General features: G+C 40.6%; 1 protein-coding gene across 1 annotated transcript; it reads left to right on the top strand.

Annotated features, from left to right (window-relative positions):
- The first annotated feature begins 51 nt into the window (after positions 1–51).
- Positions 52–15,857, top strand: LOC133489441 (cysteine-rich secretory protein LCCL domain-containing 1-like). The gene is made up of 16 exons (XM_061798514.1): positions 52–280; positions 1,369–1,686; positions 5,524–5,642; positions 7,099–7,231; positions 7,911–8,026; positions 8,167–8,267; positions 8,345–8,515; positions 8,613–8,673; positions 9,312–9,378; positions 9,508–9,638; positions 9,731–9,774; positions 9,864–9,936; positions 10,083–10,152; positions 10,854–10,987; positions 13,639–13,706; positions 13,834–15,857. The coding sequence occupies exons 2-15, from the start codon at positions 1,420–1,422 to the stop codon at positions 13,688–13,690; spliced, it is 1,539 nt and encodes a 512-aa protein (XP_061654498.1). The 5' UTR covers positions 52–280; positions 1,369–1,419; the 3' UTR covers positions 13,691–13,706; positions 13,834–15,857.
- The last annotated feature ends 5,667 nt before the right edge of the window (positions 15,858–21,524 follow it).

Below are 21,524 nucleotides of genomic sequence, written 5' to 3'. Positions count from 1 at the left end.
GGGAGGGAGTGGCCCACTGTGATGAGCGTTGCTAAGGGCAAACCTGGTATGTAAGTGCAAAATGAGCGGGGGTCTCATGCAGCCAGCAGTATACCGTGTGACCCGAGGAATTCATCCGGCACCTATAGATATTTCGGAATCTCCAAGTGTGGAGGCGGCGTGCAATGTGAAAAGCACAACCTGCTCTCTTGGGATGGATAATTCACTGGATTGTAGAACATAGTCCATCAACATTTGGAATCTGTGAGCCATTGGAAATTGACCTTGACGGATTTGAAAGGTAAACACGCACTTCAATTTGTACCTATGCCTTATTGATAGGGTCTTCACTTTCGTGTCATTTAGTAAGGGAGGACCATGGTATCTGCGTCATTGGTTATCATTTCAAATTCAATTTTTCCAGACGTCTGTGTGGATGTCACCGCGTGCACATGCAATACAGTAAGTTGCTCATAGCCAGTCAATCAAGCCTTTGGTTGAATATTACGTGTGAAAACTTACAGTGGTCCTACTGTGAGTAGTGATGCTGTGACCTGCCGATGCACTCGAAGCCCTTCAGAGCTGTAACAGCCTCCCAGTTTGAAGTGAACTTTTCTATAATTGCTGGGATATTAGCTGCATGAGAAAAGATTCCAGGTCAGCTGCCTTTGAGCCAAAAGTCATTCGGGATAGGCTCCAGCTCCCAACAAACGTGAACAGGCAAAGTGATATGGATGGATGGATTGCGCGTCCGCATCTAACGTTTGGCAAGTACGTCATTGTTGGATACCCAACGGAAGCAGAACCTCAAACAGAATATCTGGCTTTGCAAGGGTAATCACTACGAAACATTTTCAAAAGGTAGCATATTACAGCACAGTCAAAAAGTGGGTGTCCAGGATCAAAGGCGAAGAAAAAGAGCACGCTTTCGGTGACCTCCATGACAAGCAAAGGAGCTTGTGAAGTCAACAGTTCCTTTGGCGGGACAACCATAACCCATCTACTGTATTCACCTGATCCGGCACCGTCAGATTATCACCTGTTTGGATCTTTAAAAAAGAAGACTTCTTTGATGATGAACAAGTCAAACAAAATGTATAAAAAAAAAAAAAAATTGTTAAAGGCGCAGCCTAGTGAATGTTACGAGGCTGGCTTACATGCATGTTCATCGATGGACAGTTGCTGTTGAGAAAAACGGAGATTATATTGAAAATTAGCGAGGGAATCCCCGCTTTTTGGGCTTTATTGTTACGTGTATATTGCATTTCTATTTCAATGAATAAAGCTAGAGGAAAATTGGGCTCATTACTTTTTGACTGCCTCTCACACCTTTTTTGCATTGCCACGTCACAGCTCCCTCTTAATTCATTCTCTGTTTTCTTTTTGCAGACAATTCACAGACAGTAGTGTAGTTCATTCAGCACCAGTATTTTCCGCAACATGAAGCAGCTTCTTCCTTTTCCTGGCTGGTTTAGGGCAGCGAGCCTGTGCTTATGTTTGGCCCACACTGTCACAGCCACGGTCCTGACAAACTCCACAGGACTGGAGTCCATCCTGGACAAGTACAGGGACAAGGATGAGGAGTGGTGGAAGGCCAGAACGAGGGGGAAGAGGGCCATCAGCGAGGGAGACCTGCACCTCATTCTGGACCTACACAACAAGTTGCGAGGCCAGGTCCACCCTCCAGCCTCCAACATGGAGTACATGGTAGGTGCTTAAACTACAGCCGTTATTATGTAAGTTACTTCCAATTACTATGTGAGACGGGGGCACGGCTCCCTCAAACAAACGCCGTGCCCACCCTCAAATCAATCTGTGCACGCTTCCCTAACTCTGTCCAGTCCGCTTCACGCTGTGCCAGCTGTCCGTTTGATCAGCCGTCCGCAATGAGACGGATGAAACAGCCGCAGAGTTATTTATTGTTCAAGAAAATATGTTCATCTTTATAATTTAAGTTGAACATTTATTGTTTGTGTACGCATTTGTACAATGTCGTTTGAGGAATCTAATTTATGTGATTTGTGCCGTGACGATCGTTAGGTTGGCACCGGAAATGGTGTCATGTGGAGCTTCGAAACCAGAAGTGCTACATTGGTTACCTCAACGTTGCTGGGCTTAACGTCGTTTTGATACATTTACTTTGCAAAGAATTTACTATATATAAACATATATCATTTTATTATCTAGCCTTATATATATATATATATATATATATATATATATATATATATTTATTTATTTATTTATTTTTTGGGAAGGTGCCTTGAAAAGGAATTTTTAATCATGTCCAAAATTGTCCTCCTCAGTAAATCAATTCTCATGCAAATATTCAGCTCAATCAATCAGAGGACTACTGAGCTGAACCAATCAGAGGATGGGAAAAATGCCAACGTGAGCGATGAATATAAAATCTCATTGGTAAATGGTCTGTGTGTGTTTGACTTGGTTCATGCCAGTACTTGGGATTCTGAAGGCGCTGGGCAGATAACATTTACATGGCAACACACAGAAGCTGAAATCTGATTGGACAAAAAAAGAATTCTACATTAACAGCACTGTACATGACTGGAAGCTGAGCAAAGCACATGCACACATGCTATGAAAGGAATACAAAATTATTATGTATTATTGCATATATTATTATATACATATATACAATATATTGGCAAAAGTATTCGGTCACCTGCCTTTACTCACATACGATTTTAAGTGCTATCCCATTTCAAATTTATATGGTTTAATATGACATTTGTGTACCCTTTGCAGCTAAAACAGCTTTAACTCTTGTGGGAAGGCTTTAGACGAGGTTGAGAAGGGAGTTTATGGAAATTTGTGCCCATTCTTCCAGCAACGTATTTGTGAGGTCACACACTGATGTTGGCGGAGAAGGCCCGGCTCACTGTCCGCTCAAAATCAACCCAATGGTGTTCTATCAGGTTGAGGGCAGGAGTCTGTGCAGGCCAGTCAAGTTCATCCATACCAAATTCTGTCATCCATGTCTTTATGGACCTTGCTTTGTACACTGGTGAAAACTGTTTGGCTGTCTAAAGTCTCTTGGTATGCTGAAGCATTCAGAGTTCCTTTCACTCCAGCTCAGGGGATAATATTGTGGACATTGCCAACTTTGTGGGAGCAGTTCCGAAATAACCCCTTCCTGTTCCAACATGATTGTGCATCAGTGCACAAATCAAGGTTCATAAAGACACGGATGAGAGAGTTTGATGTGGATGAACTTGACTGGCCTGCACAATCCTGACCTCAACCCTATAGAACACTGTTGGATGAATTAGAGCGTGGACTGAGAGCCAGGCCTTGTCGCCCGACATCAGCGTGTCACCTCACAAATGTGCTTCTGGAAAAATGGTCACGAATCTCCATGAATACACTCCTAAACCTTGTGGAAAACCTTCCCAGAAGAATTTCAGCGGTTAGAACTGCAGACCGATGTCATATTAAACCCTATGGAATAGCAATGGGATATCACTTAAATTCATATCTCAGTCAAGGCAGGTGAGCGAATCCTTTTGGAAATATAGTATATGTTTTCTTACATTATGGATTATCATAGATTGTATAAATAATTCATAATTTAATTAAATTGTACTTGTAGGTCAGTGATTTTTATTAGTATTTAGGGCAGCAGAGACGGCTCTGAAGGCCACCGGTGTACAGCATTTGAATATTTTGTGTCTAATATTTCCCCTTCGCTTTCACTTCCTCTCTTCTGTCACTGACCTTTTCTGTTGTCCCTGGATTGCACTGTTTTGATCTGCAGCCTCCCAAATGTTCCTTCTATCGGTCTTTCCTCCCCCCTCATCGACGCTCACACTGGTCTCGTCTCTCCCCATCCATCCCAGCCCACTCCGAACCCTTGGAGACCAACGTGATCTTTCATTTGATCCTCCGTGCATCTCATTTGGGGTACCACAGCGGTGATTCTATTTCAAGTCAGTCAAACCTGGCCGTTTGAAGTGCAGGCCATGTTAGTGTAAATGTATGTTATGCACACTAATCTTTGGTGAGGGATACTATTGCTGATGATAATGATGTGGTCGGGAAGGGAACTGATGAGGGCCAAGTTCTTGGTTTTCATGCTGCAGGATTTTGAGGCCAAAGAGCTCTGCTTGAACGTCATCACGACATGGCAGTGCACTGTACAGTATAGTATGTTGACGTTAAAGCAAATCTGCACATGCCTTTAAGGCGCTGTTTCAGCCATTTAAAAGAAAACAGCTTTCTTTAAAGTTTCCTATAATCACACCCTTTCTTCACTAACTCACAATAATATAGGTGAGGTACTCTCCATACTGTACTTTAAATTGGAAAAACACTCGGTCTTGTTTTCTTCAATATTATTCTTTACAAAGCCACCTCGAGACCATGCACTAAATCATCTGCTTACACTACCTTGATAGTGACGGTGGTCCTGGCACATGGCTAGAAACAATGTTATCTATTGAAAATGCCCATTTGAATCCATCCATCCATTAACTTTCGATATCCCTGTCCTCAAAAGGTTAGCTTGAGCCCATCCCAGCTGTGTACACTCTGGATTGGTTCCCATCCAATCACAATCACAATCAGCCCTTATGATTGCAAAAGAATATTGGTAGTTGTTGCGATCTTTCCCTTTGTTCATCTGTTGGATGATGTGGTTACCTCTACCAAGTACAAAAGCGGAATTTATTGGAGTTTGTTCATTAGTAAATCACTGCAAATTGTTTCACAGTATACTATCCCAGCTATCTTCGGGCGAGAGGCGGGGTACACCCTGAACTGGTCGCCAGCCAATCGCGGGTCACGTAGAAACAAACAACCATTCGCACTCACATTCACACCTACGGACAATTTAGAGTTGTCAATCAATCTACCGGGCATGTTTTTGGGATGTGGGAGGAAATGGGAGTACCCGGAGAAAACCCGCACAGGGAGAACGTGCAAACTCCACACAGGCAAGGGCGGGATTTGAATCCCAGTTCGCAGAACTGTGAGGCAGATGTGCTAACCAGTTGTCCACCGTGCTGCCCTCACCAGACATATGGAACAGATTATGATGGTCAATCACTGCAGCTTTAAGTCCAGGCATTATCCTGTTAGTTTTGACATGTGATAGCACAGAACACTGCACCTATTTACTCAGATGTCTGTAAATTGCATTCGACTTAACGTCAACAGTTGAAATGCTCAGGAACATATTCAGGGGAAGTTTTGCTTCCTTCAAAGTAAAAGTAAGTGAATAAGTTTCAGGTATTTGGACACAAGTTGTCTTTGATTTTGTCAGGGTCAGGGTTATAATACTTTCGGATTTTCCATTATAGTTTTATTTTTTTCATTTTTTTTTAATCAAATTCAGTTTAACGTACTAAAACTTGCTAAATTGCAAACTTCTCAAGTGGACTTTCAGATTTGTGACTGTTAGATAGACAGATAGATAGAAAGTAACTTTGCTTTTACCTGCTGTATTTTTTATTTTATGTAAATATCTGTTTGGTTTATCTACCTTTGCATCCAGACTCATTTGTCTTCGGCGTTTGTGTTCACCAGGTGTGGGATTACGAGTTAGAGAGAAGCGCCGAGCAATGGGCCCATACCTGCCGATGGGAACATGGACCGAGCCACATGTTGACTCAAATAGGCCAGAACCTCGGTGCGCACTGGGGCAGGTGTGTATGTCCCAATCTAAGAGAAGACGACAGTAAAAAACATTAGAAGAACACACTCCCCCCCCCGCCCCCCCCATCTGTTTTTTAATCTAGAGATGAGTAGGAGAGTAGCAGTGCAGGCAAGATACAAGACATTAGACAACATTTGATTGGGTACTTAAATTTTTCTTGAAAGGTCCTAGGATTTTTTTTCAGGGAAAAGAATTGTTAGGTATAAGAGGGCCTGGCAGCCGCAGTTTTAGACTAAAATTATTTTGTCAGAGGGGCACAGTCAACCTGCTTCTTGCGAACGTTAGGTGACCTTATCACAACACAAAACGAAGTCACCCCACAACAGTAGCCTATAAATAAAGGCTATTTATAGACTGGGTTGTGGAAATTGTGTGTATTCTTCTCCATTCCATTTTGGTTATACAGTGCACGCTCGCATCGTAGCGGATTGGCACCTGCGGGTTCACCTATTGGTCTTTTTTTTTTTTTTCTCAATCATTCTTTTTCAAAGTGTTTGGGGGGGGGCAAGGCTTATTTTTCGTGGAAAAAGTTTATTTTTTATTAGCGGGCATATTCCTGCTTATTCAAGAATTGTTTCGGTTGTGTGTGGGGGGGAACAGTGGACCAGCTCTACACCCTCGGCAGGGTCCTCGAGGGTGCATGGAAGTTCGAGAGGCTGAATTAAGATTCAGAAGGAGCACATGGATATTACATAACCCCTAATAACAATTAATGCATTAAGGGGTGTCGCCCAAGACTTTATTTTGTGTACTACTGTACTTTATGTGTCATCTGTAATTGGCTGGCGGCCAGTGGAGGGCATCTCCCGCCTGTTGCCCAAAGTCAGCTGGGACACGCTTCTGCTCACCTGCAGATGGATGGATGCCTCTTATGAATGGTCTTACACTGTCCAATGCTTTAAAATGTTTTTCCAAACAAAAACTCATCGGTTAACTCCTTCTTGCAAATCAATAGACTGGGTAAGAGTAATGCACAGACTTGAACGTACACTAGCCTCTTTGACAGATTTCACAATATTACTGTATTACGCACAGTTAATACGGCCAGCTTGTTATTTATAGGTTTCCCTCCTCCCGTAACAGACAACATTCTTAATTCTTCTTTTTACTGTAAAATGCGAAATGAGACACCAGAAATTAGCTAAACCTTTGATATAGTTCCAATGTCAAGAGAGGACATTAATTGTCCCTTTAAATTGGCATTACTTCCTCAATTTCAATTCATTATTTAAAATTGAGTAACTCTGTCCCCATATTTTCTTATTCATTCAGTCAACACAAGAACCAAAAAAACAAAAACAAATTGGACACAATTTAAGTCACTCCTCTCTCAGTGTAAAATGTGCAACTGCTTTCCATACCGTATTTATTATTCATTTTCAGTCATGAGTTTTCATGTGATGTACAGGCCTAATACAAGAATGAGACTCTCTCCATCTCCTCAGGGACCGCCCACCCACCTACCACGTGCAGGCCTGGTATGATGAAGTGAGGTACTACAGCTATCCGTACTCCCAGGAGTGTAACCCGCACTGCCCTTTTAGATGTTCAGGACCCGTTTGCACTCACTACACTCAGGTAACGGCTGTCACATTTATATGCCTATCGGACTAAATCATGTCCTCCCCACAATCCCTTTGGATTATACAGATGAGGGATTCAATCTAGTTTGAAAAATGGTCACACATAAATGCTAAATTAAATAAATAAATAAATAAATATATGGGTGTAAATATATCTAAAACATTTGCAAACATTATTTATTTAACCTAGTTTTGACTGGGTTTGTGTGAGGTCTTGTGTGCTTTCTTTCATTTTTTTATGTGCTCTCAAATTTCCCAAGCCTCCTCTTGACCAGTGAAACCTTTTTTTGCGGGAAAAAAAAAAAAAGGAAAGCGGTTGGATTCAAGGGGTAGCTACTCAAGGGCTTTTATTTATTTTGGCTGACTAAACGTCTTTTCAGTTTAAATGCTGGTGGAGCTATACCGGGAGTCGAAACAAAACAGGAGACTGTGCCACACTAATAGTCCAGAAATGCTGTATATGAAATATTCCGAAATGAGACCCATATGTGATGAAATCCATGTGATATGCTTTTTGTGTTTACTCGAACTTTAACCTGACAGCAAACATCTGTGATAGTTAAATTGCAGACGATTCGACAATAGCGCTGGATAATTGATACAAGGTTTCTTTCACTGAAGCCAAACACGACATGTAGGCAATTGCTTTATTTATATGTTTACATTTTTTTTAGTTGGTGTGGGCCACAAGCAATCGGATTGGGTGTGCCATCAACGTGTGTTACAACATGAACGTGTGGGGAATGATCTGGGCTAAAGCTGTCTATCTGGTCTGCAATTACTCACCACCGTAGGTTATTTTTTTCTTCTGAAGATAAGAGTTAAACAAAATGAATTCTTAGCCATTATTATGCATCACTTTTATTTGTATATGTACTCTATTGAAATGTAGCACTCGTTTTCTGTGTATGTTTGATTTTTTTTTTTCAGGGGAAACTGGTGGGGTCATGCTCCGTACAAGTATGGTGCGCCATGCTCTGCTTGTCCAGCCAGTTATGCAGGAGGATGCAGGGACAATCTGTGCTACAAAGGTAGGCTGCAAGGGGTTGAACTTCATACACGATGTGACTTGAGTAAAAAAAGTTCCACATAAAATCCACGTTTTCAGACGGGGGTGCTGACAGGCGTCCGGCTCCAGAGACCGAGGAGACCAACTACATTGAACCAGAACCGGATGCAGTGAGAGAGAGGGAGCCCCAACCCAGGGCCCAAACACCAAACCCCTCACAACCCTCTGAGGACGTAGACCGAAACCAGGTCATAAGCACCGAGCAGATGTGTAAGCAATAACTCATGTGATTGAAAGACAACGTCATGAGAGCATTCCAGCAGCTGTTACAATCTAATTGTAACTCACAGCCAACTTGTTCTGATAGGCCAACAGATGGACTGTGACACAAAGCTGAGAGATCGATGCAAAGGAACAACATGCAACAGGTACGATCTGCCAATCATACAAATCTGCAATGAATTCTAGGAGGGGCTGTTAGGGACATGCTGGAATTCAATTTAACTCTCATACAAACGACTGAACACGACTGAAACTCTTTCACGCAAACCAGTAAAACACTCATACACACTACTAGAACACTCATTAATACTACTGAAATTCTCTCACAGCCACTACTACTGGAACACTCTCATACACAATACTGGAACGCTCTTATACACACTACTGAAATGCGTATTTTATGAATGTATTTTAGTATGAGGTGTGAGAGCATTTCAATACGCACGTGGTAGTGTTTAAGTTGTGCGCGTGTGATAACGTTTCAGTAGTGTACAGTGTATGAGCAGAAAAAATGTCAGTGTCAGTCGTGCGTATGAGAGCGTTTCGATAGTGTGTGAAAGCGTTGTGGTTGTGAGTGGGAATTTCAGTTGGGTTTTCGAGAGTGTTTCAGTAGTCAATGTGAGTGAAAAAATAATAATAAATCAGGAGTGTGCGTGTGAGAGCTTTTTAGTAGCGTGCGTGAATGTAATCCTGAATTGTGCCCCTGAGGGCCCCTCACATAATTCACCGCTGTTTACATTCCACAGTAAAATATATTGATGACAATGTTTGATTCTACCCATAGATATGAGTGTCCACCCGGCTGCTTTGACAGACACGGAAAAGTAGTTGGGTCTACGTCTTATGACATGGTAAATGATCATCACTGATGGTGCATTCATTGCATTGTAACAGTGGCATGTGCGTATGTGGTGGGAGGTCATTTTTAATGTTACGGTGTTTTGTTGTTTGTTTGTTTTTTGTTTTTTTAAACAACCCAGCAATCCAGCGTGTGTGGAGCCGCATTGCACGCTGGCGTTATTGACAATGATGGAGGATGGTTGGATGTGACTAGACTGGGTCGAAAACATCAATTTACCAAATCATACAAGAATGGCATTCAATCAATAGGGTATGCTTTGAAATTACTCATCAAAACGAATTGCTTGTTTTTCTTTGGTGTTACAGCGCAGTCCTTCCTTGACATTTTCTTTCATGTCACAGGAAGAACAAAAGTGCAAATTCCTTTAAAGTACAGTCAGTGCCTGGTAGGAAACACCTGCTCACATCTTGTAGACAACACTGTTTCTAAAACAACTTCTTGTAAATCATTTTGCCATACTTTTTTTTCTCCCAGTCAAGGCAGTAGCGTGCGATACAACCGTGGCGCTCTTCTGTCCCTTTAAGAAACCTGTCCGACACTGTCCGAGGTAACCAACTTACTCTTCTGTTTACTTTGTAGCCTACGCTGTGAAAATAATGTTTTGGTAAACCGGGAAGAAAAATGTATGTCTACTCTAATTATGCCTATTCTAAAAAGCTGCCATTTTATTGTAATTAGTGTCTTTTTCATTAGGTTGTATTGTCCCAAGAACTGTCTGCGTGAGAGTCAGGCCAGAGTCATTGGGAGTAAATATTACGCTGATGTAAGTTCTTAACATTCTTTTCATGGTATTGGCTGGGGCTATATTTTAAAAATCACTGGTACACTGGAAACACGAACGGATGCTGGTCAACCTTTTATTTGTTTGCAATTTCAAGTTTTTTTTTTTCCCCAATAGAATGGAAATGGAAATAATCTGTTCCAAGGGTCAAACTGTGAGAAATCTCACCTGCATATCATGCATGCACCTCTGTATCTTCGGTTTGCCCACTCATCCTGTTTTTGTGGGACTTAAAAGGCACAATTATATTGAACAACATCCACTCATAAAAAAAAAAATAGAAATATATTTTATATCTGAATATATTTGATGTTCATGTCGGCTACTCTACTGTTTTTGGCACTGGGAAAGATGCAAATAGTTACCTTGGAGTCCAATAATTAGCCCAACCCAGTAGGCAGAAATATGTACTCCTATGGTAGCCCTATTTTTGTCAGCGTGTGGGGACCAGCAGCTTGTGCAAAAAAAAAAAAAAAAAAAAAAGACATAACCTGTGGCCAAAAAAGCACATTCTATAAATATCTGGAATACATAACTCATAATGAGCACATAAACGCGTGACTAGGATGGAACAAAACTTTGTTCAACAAAGCCCAAATAGAATTTAAGATATATAGTTTTTGGTCCATAAGGGACAAGATCAAACAGCCTTTGTTTTAAACCCATTTGTCTGATCTCTTTAGAAATCAAGTATCTGCCGAGCAGCCCTTCACGCCGGCGTAATCCAGAACCAATCTGGAGGTTACCTCGATGTAATGCCAGTGGACCGCAGGAGGCAGTACAGAGGCACTTACCAAAATGGCATCACCTCACAAGGGTATGAACAGAAGTACCCCAGCAGACAGTGCGGGTTTTTCTTTCTGCCTAAAGTGTATTTAGTATTCAGTAGAGAGCAGTGACTTGATTGCCAAGTAATTATGGATAATTGGCTCATAATTCTACTGGGCCATACCCGTGATGTTGGCTTTTGTGTGCGTCTGTCTGACGTTCTGTTCTTGGGCACTTGCAGCCAAATGGAATAGAATTAGTTTCATTAGGGGATGGGGTCGTTAGGATGAGTCAAGGAATTTCATAACAATAGATGATGGTATATAAACAATGTGTAATTCAAGGAGGAAAAATCCAGATATCATTTTAATTTGATTTTTTTAAAAAAAGGCTTTTCTCTCATCATATTTACATATTAACATTCTGATGGAAAAAATGCATTTTTATTGTAGAAGTGGAATCGATCAATACACAACTAATTGATTATCAAATTAATTGACAACTGTTTTGATAATGTATTAATCTTTTAAAGACATACTTTAATTTAAAATGATCCGAATCCGTGGAATTTCAGGCGCTCACCAGAAAATATTCTCAGATTATTGTAGCATTTAATGACAGCAAACTGATTGTATCTCATCAAAATCATTTGTATCAATCAAAACATGTTTGTAAACATCTGCTTTTACTTTGGAAAACAAGGATCAACATTTTGTTTTTTATTTTCTGACCTGTTATGAACCAAACCAAATGAATAATAATCAATTTATATTTTTGCCTTTTCTGCACTCAATTTAAAATAATGTCCTGTTTTTTTGTTGTTTTTTTAGTAAAGGGATGGTAATGAAAAAAAACGTTTTTATACGATTCATTGATTAAAATAATTGACTATTAATTGATTATTGAAATAATCCTTGATTGCAGCATTGCACCCCTAATTTATTTGTTTATGCAGTGACGTATTGTTATTATTGTATCTAATTGGGAAAAAATATGCATTGTGAATCATCTGCCTTGAAAACACAAAGTGGTAGTGAGTAGTCCAAGCAAGACACCCGGTCCTGCTTCCTTTGATTTGTTTTTCTTTTCTTCCAAGTTCTCCCTGTGACGCTTGCAGCCAGCGACGGTGCACTACGTGCGACCACGGAGGCCAAACATTTTTCAAAAGATCATTTAAATAATATTTAACTGTAGAGACAGTTTTAACATATACTGTATGACAAAAAGTGCTGTTGTTGTTGAAAACTCCAGCTTTAAGTTACCAACAAATCAGAATTGATTTGTTTTGGTCTATGATACTTGTAACTTACGTAGCCTATACCTTAAAGTTCCCATATATTTGGCTATTTGGACCTCCATAGAGTGACTCTTTAACATGGATTTAGTATAAAAGCGTCAATTTCATTCAAAAAAGGCCCCTCTGACAGCTACTTCTGTTTGACCCAGTGTTGTAACTGCTTTCTCCATATTTGGCTAAGACCACCCCCTTTCCTCTGATTGGTTGCCTCCGTGTAGAAGAGCCACTTGTGAGAGCACGTGATTGTTATGTTGACAGCGCTGGCTTGGGAGTGGAGAGGGAGGCGGAGATCTTTGCTCGTGACGTACTGTAGATAAGCTCGAGAATTTCAGGCTGATTTCAGGCCTCTCGGTAGAAAAACGTCTGGAACTCAGGAATGCATGGAGGATTTTAAGTCATATTTTAAATGTTTACTGAGGCACCATAGTGGTTTGGTAAAATATGCAATCCGTTGCACCTCCATTTGTGAAAGTCTGACGACAACGCACGCTTTAGATTGCTTCCAAATCTGCTATTGTTTAGTTTCACGTCTCAATCACTGAGTCCGTGTCTCGGCCAACTCACTCAACCAACACCACAGATGTGGATAATCTTTTAGAGACGTCCGATTAATCAGGCCTTGGCCAACTTTGCTTCGAAGGGGAGAAATGGGGTGAAAACCAGCATAATAACTGGTATGTGTGTACCACTTTACAAATGCCGTGGAGTGCATTGCAAGTTACCCTGTTGAAAATGTAATAATACAGTAATTATTTCAAGGAATTTCTCAAGGCAATGTAACTAATTACATTTGATTACATTTTGATCCATGTGGAAAAGCCAGCATACCATACCATGCTGACCTCATTAAAAATGTGCACAATTGAGACAACATCGCTTCCATATCACAACCCAGATAAGTGAATGTTCCATAAAAAAAGTTTAAAAAAAAATTAAAGATGCAAAAGTCAATGTTCTTTTAAGTGTTCAATAGTAGAACAATGAGTCTAAACCTTCCAAAATCTCAGACAAACTAATAGATTGCACCACAAGGTGGCGCTTGGAGGTCATTTTTGGAAAAATATGTCATGTTTGAGACTACACATGAAAAGCGTCGGCTTTAAAAGGAGGAAGTGATATGAAAAACAATCGGAGCTTTTGCGGCTATTTGTCAAACGTCACTAAAATTGTAATCATGGAAGTTTCCAAAAGCAACTGTAATTTCATGACACATATTCTCCCAGTAATATAATGGATTGCAACTACACGTAGTTTGTAATTAAATTATGTAATCTACTTACATGTAATTAGTTACTACACTGGTGTGTCGTAAGTTGAAAACTGTTAAACATGCAATGTCATATACAATGTTGGGTCGCAACGCACGTGTGTCTAATTTCTATCCTTTCCGCATGCCTTTGCAGCTTACTTCACCCCACGGGAGGAAAAGCCTTCCGAGTGTTTGCTGTCATCTGAAATGCATCGATCAAAGGTATCCAAGGACGCGCTCATCGCTCAACCTATCCAGCTTTCATACAAACAATGATTTTGTTCTCCTGCCATTGATACAAAAGGTGTAACTGAAATTGAACTGAACAGAATCTTTTTTTCATTAACAGCTTGGCGTAAGATTTTCCATGAATGACTGTGAATACTCCAGTAGGGCACTAGCAAAACATACTAACCCACCAGCAGTTTTGCATCCAGAACTCACTTGCTGTGAGGCGACAGTACAGACTACTGCCTCACCATGCTGCCCACACAGTTCCTTAAAATGTAATTGAGTTTCGAAAGGCTAAAAACGACTCCACACACATCTCAACCTTGGTCAAAATCCAACACGCCAAAGACCTGCTGTACCTCTAGCTACTATGAAAGCTGGTTGTGATTGGAAAATTTCCTGAGAGGAGGAGGAAAATCTCCCACTAAGGAGTACTGGATTAGCTATAGAGCTTTTTAAACTATGCATCTGAAGTAATTAAGTTTATTGCATGTCAAGTTAAATTGTATATACAGGATGTCCTCAAAAACACGCCAATTCAAAACAGAGAAAAGGTGTCACTTTACTAGAATATTCTTTCACACTTAGTAGCCACAGACGCATGATGAAAGTACAACCAAACAGACAAAAGAAATGTTATAGTATGTGAAATCAGGCTTCAAAATGGTCAAGAATATTCTTTCAGCTTTCAGACACTGTGGGCGTGTCGCGAAATGCTCTCAAAATTCCGCCTCCCCGGAACTTTCAGCAGTCAGTCAAAACATGTCCACTTCTAAGCGGGGAGAGGATTCAAGCGAGCCACATTGCACCGGCTCTCACGGGCGACAGAGAAGCAGTCTTTGAGCTGGCATAACAACCATAAATTCAGCGGGACAACGCGCTTCTGTGGCTCCTGAAGAGTGCGCCATAAGTGACCACAGCCGTGGGACAGGCACCGGTCTAGCTCATCTGGTTCACCGCTGGCTCGCGACGCAGACTGCAGAGACACTGTGACCCAAATAACACAAAACACATTAGACTTAAGGGAAGATGTATTTCTTGCAGTTGTGAGCATAGTTCGATGGCCAATTGCACGCTCTACTGGTAGTCATGCGTTCAGGTTAAAAGGCATGAGGAAGTGGCAATTCCGCCGAATGGCCACCGTGTGGTATATGGGCGCTCGATGTTTATATAGTGGGGGAGGGGCTCCTTCTCGAAAGTATGATGTCACGGGGCTACTTTTTCGCCCGCCCCTTAAAACAGGCCAACTGAGATGATCATTTTTTTTGTAAGCTACATCTCTACAGTTCAGTACTAAATTATTCTCAGCATTGACCTTCAAAAATGACTTTCAATACAGCTTCTTTTGCTATAACACAGTGATTGTTCAACGTAGCAGATTTCTCAGCTTATGCAGGGTTGCAGGAAGTGGGGGTACATAAACGTTGCTCTATATGAAGCCACAAGCAGTTGGGGCCAGTGACGTTGCAGGTCACTTGCAGAATACCGATCGTCTGATCCAGCATGGGCAACCAGTCTGGTTGGCAGGTGCTCATTGATAGAATCGCCCGACAGCGCGACGGTTGTGTGGCAGTGTCACCACCATCAGCAGCTAGTTGTGGAAAAATCCAAGTGGTTAGCATCTCCAGGTAACTTTGAAGAGGAACAATTTGAAAGGCCCTAAACCTGAAAAGACAATAGTGTTGATAGAAATCTATCCTCCATCTTTATAAATATATTTGAATCGGTTTAGTTAACATCACATCTTTAAATCAGGGAGTGTTTTTGTGGAAATCCTGTATATAAATACTATATATATAAATAAACTATTCTTGCTATTGAAGGGAAGAGACAATATATTCATTTTAATCATTAATTTCTTTTGACATATAATATGCCGAATAGCTACAATACCTGAAGTATGAAATATCATCTGTATATGTTTGTACATAATACACTTTGCTTGCTTATTGCATCAAAATGTTGTAAATACTATTGATACATTAACCCAATGGGGTATGAGTGATCGCTTTTGCATTCATCATTCAAGTGTTGCCAGCTTAAATTCAGTAACCATTAAATCGCGAGAAAACCACAACATACACATATACTGAATACTTTTGTTTTTGACCTCATAATATATATATTAAAATTTTGAAAATGTGTTGATACTTTTTTTGTATAGTTACTATATTTTCATTGCTTTTTACAGCTTTTATTTCATATCTATATATAGATATATAAATGGACCCCTGGCTGGCCAGGTATGTGCATGACAGAATTGCAATAAAATCACTTTGAGAGAAAAAAAAAAAAAGAATCTGCATCCTGTCACCAATGTTGCTGAGATGTGGTTCTATGGTCCTCAATGCAGGCCATACGTTCTGTCTCTTTGGGGGGGGGGGGGGGGGGGGAATGTAGAAATTAAACCAAGCTTTTAATAATAATAATAATAATAATACCTTACAAATCCAAGTTATCTATCAAAATTTCAATATACGTATAGTACTTACAGTATATCTACAGCTCTGGAAATAAATGCAAAATGATCCGTTTCTGCGATTTCAGATGTTTGCGTAAAATCTGCATTTTTTAAATTCTGTAAACTACTGACAGCATGACTCCCGAATTCCTAATACAAATCTTGTCAGTTCGAGCGGGGGGTGCGTGCGGGGGCGGGAGCGCACAAACATACGGCCCGTGGGCCAAAACTGGCCTGCTAGGTGGTACAATCTAGGCAGGATCAATTTGACAGTGAAAAAAACCCATAAACTGGGGAAATGGTGCGGGGTAAGGTTAATTTGGGGAATTATTATGCTCATTTAGAAAATCCAACACAGGTCTTCATAAGTTAACTTCATTTTAAAGTACAATACTATAGTTTTCAGTTCCAAATACCTGTGACTTTGTTTTGTGCCCTCAAATACAATCACTGAAATCAGTTATTATGCACACATGTAGATGGCAAATTGAAGCAAACATTTCTCAAGAAATCTGAGCTTGTTGTGTCAAATGTTAAAATTTTTTTTTAAAAAATGTCATTGAATCTAAAGATTTTGTACAAATGCATAAAAAAAAGATCCTATTCGTTGGAACAACACAGGACTAATGCTTGAACTTTTTCAGAAGTCAGCATTAAGTGAAATACAATTACAGTTTTCTCTCCACCACTCTTTCATATCGCTGTTGGGCGACTTTATGCCTTTCTTGGCACATGAATTCAAGCAGCTCAACTTGGTTTGATGGCTTGTGACCATATATATATATATATATATATATATATATATATATATATATATATATATATATATATATATATATATATATATATATATATATATATATATATATATATATATATATATATATATATATATATATATATATATATATATATATATATATATATATATATCCTAACAATGCTGTTTTATCCAATTCCTCCGTTTTGCTAGCTTAGCGCTGACGTGTGCGTCAGTGCAGTTGGTGCACTAACAAAGGGTCTGTGTTGTTTGGAGCACAAAATGAGATTAAAATGTGTAAAAAAAAAAAATTTTTTTAATAAATAATTAATTTATTTGTAGTTAATTAATGCATAATATAATAGTACCATGCCTAGTATATACATCAGGTAATTTTCAGGGACAATATTAACACTGGAAAAAAAATATAAATGGGAACCGACACCGTACCTCAATGTACTGTAACATAAAACAATCCAGGAACTTAGGTGCTGCCAACAGGGCTTGAGCCAACTCTCCTGCAGAAGAAAGGCAAGCATTCCAGTGTCAAAATTCACAGGAGCATGCTGCAAAGGTCATTGGTACAAGACTCCTGAAAACGGCTCTGCTTGCTTCTGGGCAACAGCCAGCCTCTCAGTCACAAAACACTCAGTCAGCCATCACGCCAGTCAAACACAAACATGCGGATAGTTAGGGGGAGCTGGTTTATTCATGAATTTTTCAGATTTCTGTTTTCTAACTAGCATATAATAGAGGGAAACCTCGGAAGTTGAAAGCCCCTGAATTTAGATTTCGGCAAACAACTTCAAAGTTCAAACGGCCGTCGTGGAGGATATTAAGCGAGACATTAAAATATTGCATGTGGCTCGACAAATCGAGCAGGACATCAATTAAGCAAACAAAGTACTAAATATGTACATGAGTTGCTTGTTTTTGGGCATGTTGTTTTTGGTAAATTATTGCAAATGATGTACCCGTACCTCTGATGATATGACATCACATGAGACATTGCTCAAGATATATCTCAAGGGACGAGGCGAGAAGCAGAGGATCAACTGTCGCTGAGGTTTAGCTTTTTCTCTGGGTTTTTCTCGAGATTCGCTTCAAACCTTTAGAAATGTTTGTTCTATATTAAAGCAAGAACTTGATCGGTTGTGAATGATATTTAAGTCATCGGAGAACTTGCACAAACAGTAACCTGGGCATGATTGTGGTTATCTTTAATATTATTATTATTATTATTTTATTTTATTTTTTTTGTCCTGCCAAACAATGTCTGCAGGCCTGTACTTTCAGGAAGCCAGGTGCCCTGCTTGGATTTCTGGGCCTCTTGACAAGAAACTCAGCTCCTTGGCCTTGATTTGTTTGAACTTAGCACAACATAGCCTGACATCTTCGAAGGGGCCCCAAATGAGTTTGTGAGCCACACTACTCAGCAAACCGCCACATACATTGACTACGTCAGTAAATCTGCGTCAGGGCCAAAGCCTTCAAAATACTTGACCTCAAACCAAACGTAACTATATTTTATAATCACGGCCTTACTTGTCATCTCATGATCTCTTAAATATTGGTAGTTACAGGCCCGCAAGATATAAATGCATTGAAATCTACGGGGTCTTTTCATAGCATTTGAATATAGAGTCCTGGCTGTTATTTTGTGTGAGTTTAACAAAACACTCCTGTGTTGCCAGTTATAGCTATAAAACCTTTTTGATTGTGTGTGTCAAAGCAACATAGCAATTACAGCGGTGTTGGGATATGTTTGAAATTTGAGCACAGCTGGACATGCCTGACACACACCATAAGGGAGTGCGTGCGTGTGCACTTTTTGTGTCTGGTATGTGTAACTTTGAGGCACTTTCTAAATATGACTTGGACAATCATTCTCACACTTTATAACCGACTCCCAAGGCGGTTAACTCCTGGGTGGACACACACCATGCATGTGGACTATCTGCGAACAAGTGTTGTGTGTACACGTGTGTGTGTGTGTGTGTGTGTAGGTGTGTGTGCGTGTGTTTCCATGCGCGCGTCCGGTTGTGTAGTTGAGCATGTGGTTGACCAAGCTCTCATCGGGCTTCCACCACTCATAGATTTGGACAATGTTTTTTTTTTGTTGTTGTTGTTTTTTCACATAGTTAGCAGCTGTGTTTTGGTTGTGAAACATGGTAATCATCTCCCACTGCTGGGTTTTCTGTCAGAGGAAATTTATTTATAACCATTTCAGTTTACTTTGTTATGGCATAAACCAGAACTGGATCCCTACTAACCCTACTCAAAAGTCAAATGTCATAAAACAACCATTCACACTCACATTCATACCTTCAATTAATCTACCATGCATGTTTTTGGGATGTGGGAGGAAACCGGAGTACCTGGAGAAAACCCACGCAGGCACGGGGAGGACATGCAAACTCCACACCGGCGAGGCCGGATTTGAACCCAGGTCCTCAGAACTGTGACGCCCTAACCAGTCGCCCACCGCGCCACCATCTTTGAATGAAAATTGCTGAACTAATAGATTAGTGCAATACTAATTTAAGTCACATTTTAAAACCAGTGATCAATAACACACCGCTGCTGTAACGCAAATGGGACAGACTGGTGGATATTCCCTTTCGCACATCTGCCATTCCATTGTCTGAAGCCAGAAAAACCTCAATTTGCTTTGTCCCCACTTTCCATTTCCTTCTCCTACTTCTATTAGTGGTAGCTAGATTATTCTTTCATTCTCATCAAAATACACTACATAATCAATAACCATTTTCATCAGGAATATTTTATTCATCAAGATCTGGGATGTGTGATTGAAGTTTTCCCTTTATTTTTTTAAGCAGTATTTAGATGTTTTTTATATTTGTTACATAGTATATTTTTGTACTATAATGTAATTTCATCAACAGTCATCTAATTCCAGATGATTTATTAACTCCCTCAACAAATAATCTTACCTTTATCAATACACTTTCAATTTATTTATTTATTTTTTTTAACTCAAAAGCCGTTTGAATACAGTGTCTTTTGAAGCTATTTGACTTCAGCAACACTCTATACCTCCCGTGTTCTAAAGACACACTCACACTCATACTGATCCAAACTTCAAGTCATGGGCTTGGCAAGTGTCCCGTAATCCTGTTTTGTTGGTAACCACACACAGAACACCGGTGCCAGGAGAGTGTGGCAGAGGGTCACTGCATCCCGCAGACTCACAAAATTCACAAACTCTGTCCTTACCCTCCACAGTCTCCTCTTGCCCTACTCATTGCAGATTTGCCATCAAAATTTTCCACATTTGCTAAAAATAGTAAGCAGATGACTGGCCAAGCAGCCCTGGTGCCCTTCAGTCGCTTACAGTACACTGAATATACACACCAATTAGGGGACTATTTTTTCAAATTAATACACAGAACGCTGTATAAAACACTATGATTTAATTTATTTTTTTAATTCAAAGGCCCTTGGATGAACCGTCTGACGTATGTCTGAAGAAAGGAGAGAAGGACTTGAAATGAAATAAACTCACCAGAGAAACATCATATACATCATATTAAAAAAAATCCTTCAGTGATTGATTTAACCTAATCAAATTTATCGACCGACTTGTTTTGTGACATTTATTGAGATGATCAATACTTTCTTCCCATGGGCTCACTACCTGTGGGAGGGGCCAAGGGGCTCAGGTACAGTCTGAGATGGGCGGTGGGCGAAGTCGGGGAACTTGGCAGTCCGATCCCCAGTTAAAGAAGCTTGCTCTAGGGACTTGAAACATCACTTCTCTGGCAGGGAAAGAGCCTGAACTGGTGTGCGAGGTCGAGAAATTCCGACTGGACATAGTTGGGCTGGCCTCGACACACAGCATGGGCTCTGATACCAGTCTTCTCGGGTTAGACTCTTTTCCACTGCGGAGTTGCCCACGGTGAGAGGCACTGAGAAGGTATGGGTATACTGATTGCTCCATGTCTTGGTGCCTGTACATTGGGGTTCACCTTAGTGGATGGGAAGGTAGCGTCCGTCCGCCTTCAGTTGGGGGGACAGGTCCTAACTGTTGGTTGTGCCAATGCACCAAACAGCAGCTTAGAGTACCCACCCTTCTTGGAGTCCTTGGAGGGGTTGCTGGAGAGCGCACCTGCTGAGTACTCCCTCGTTCTCCTGGGATACTTCAACGCTAACGTGGGCAATGACAGTGAGACCTGAAAGGGCGTGATTGGGAAGAACAGCCCCCCCCCCAATCAGAACCCAAATGATGTTCTGTTATTGAACTTCTGGATTGTTCATAAGACCATATTCAGACATAAGGGTGTCAATATGTGCACTTGGCACCAGGACACCCTAGGCTGCAGTTTGATGATCGACTTTGTGGTCATATCTTGAGACTTGCGGCTGCATGTCTTGGACCGTCGGGTGAAGAGAAAGGCGGAGCTGTCAACCGATCACCACCTGGCGATGCGTTCGCTCCAATGGTGGGTGAAGATGCCGAGCCAACTGGGCAGACCCACATATTGTGAGGGTCTGCTGGGAACGTCTGGCAGAGTCCCCTGTCAGAGGGAGTTTCAACTCCCACTTCCTGCAGAAGTTTGCCCACGTT

This window comes from Phyllopteryx taeniolatus, chromosome 14 (genome assembly GCF_024500385.1).
Source record: "Phyllopteryx taeniolatus isolate TA_2022b chromosome 14, UOR_Ptae_1.2, whole genome shotgun sequence".
NCBI lineage: Eukaryota > Metazoa > Chordata > Actinopteri > Syngnathiformes > Syngnathidae > Phyllopteryx > Phyllopteryx taeniolatus.
Note: the sequence above shows the minus strand (reverse complement) of the source record. Positions and strands in the feature narration are given on the sequence as shown.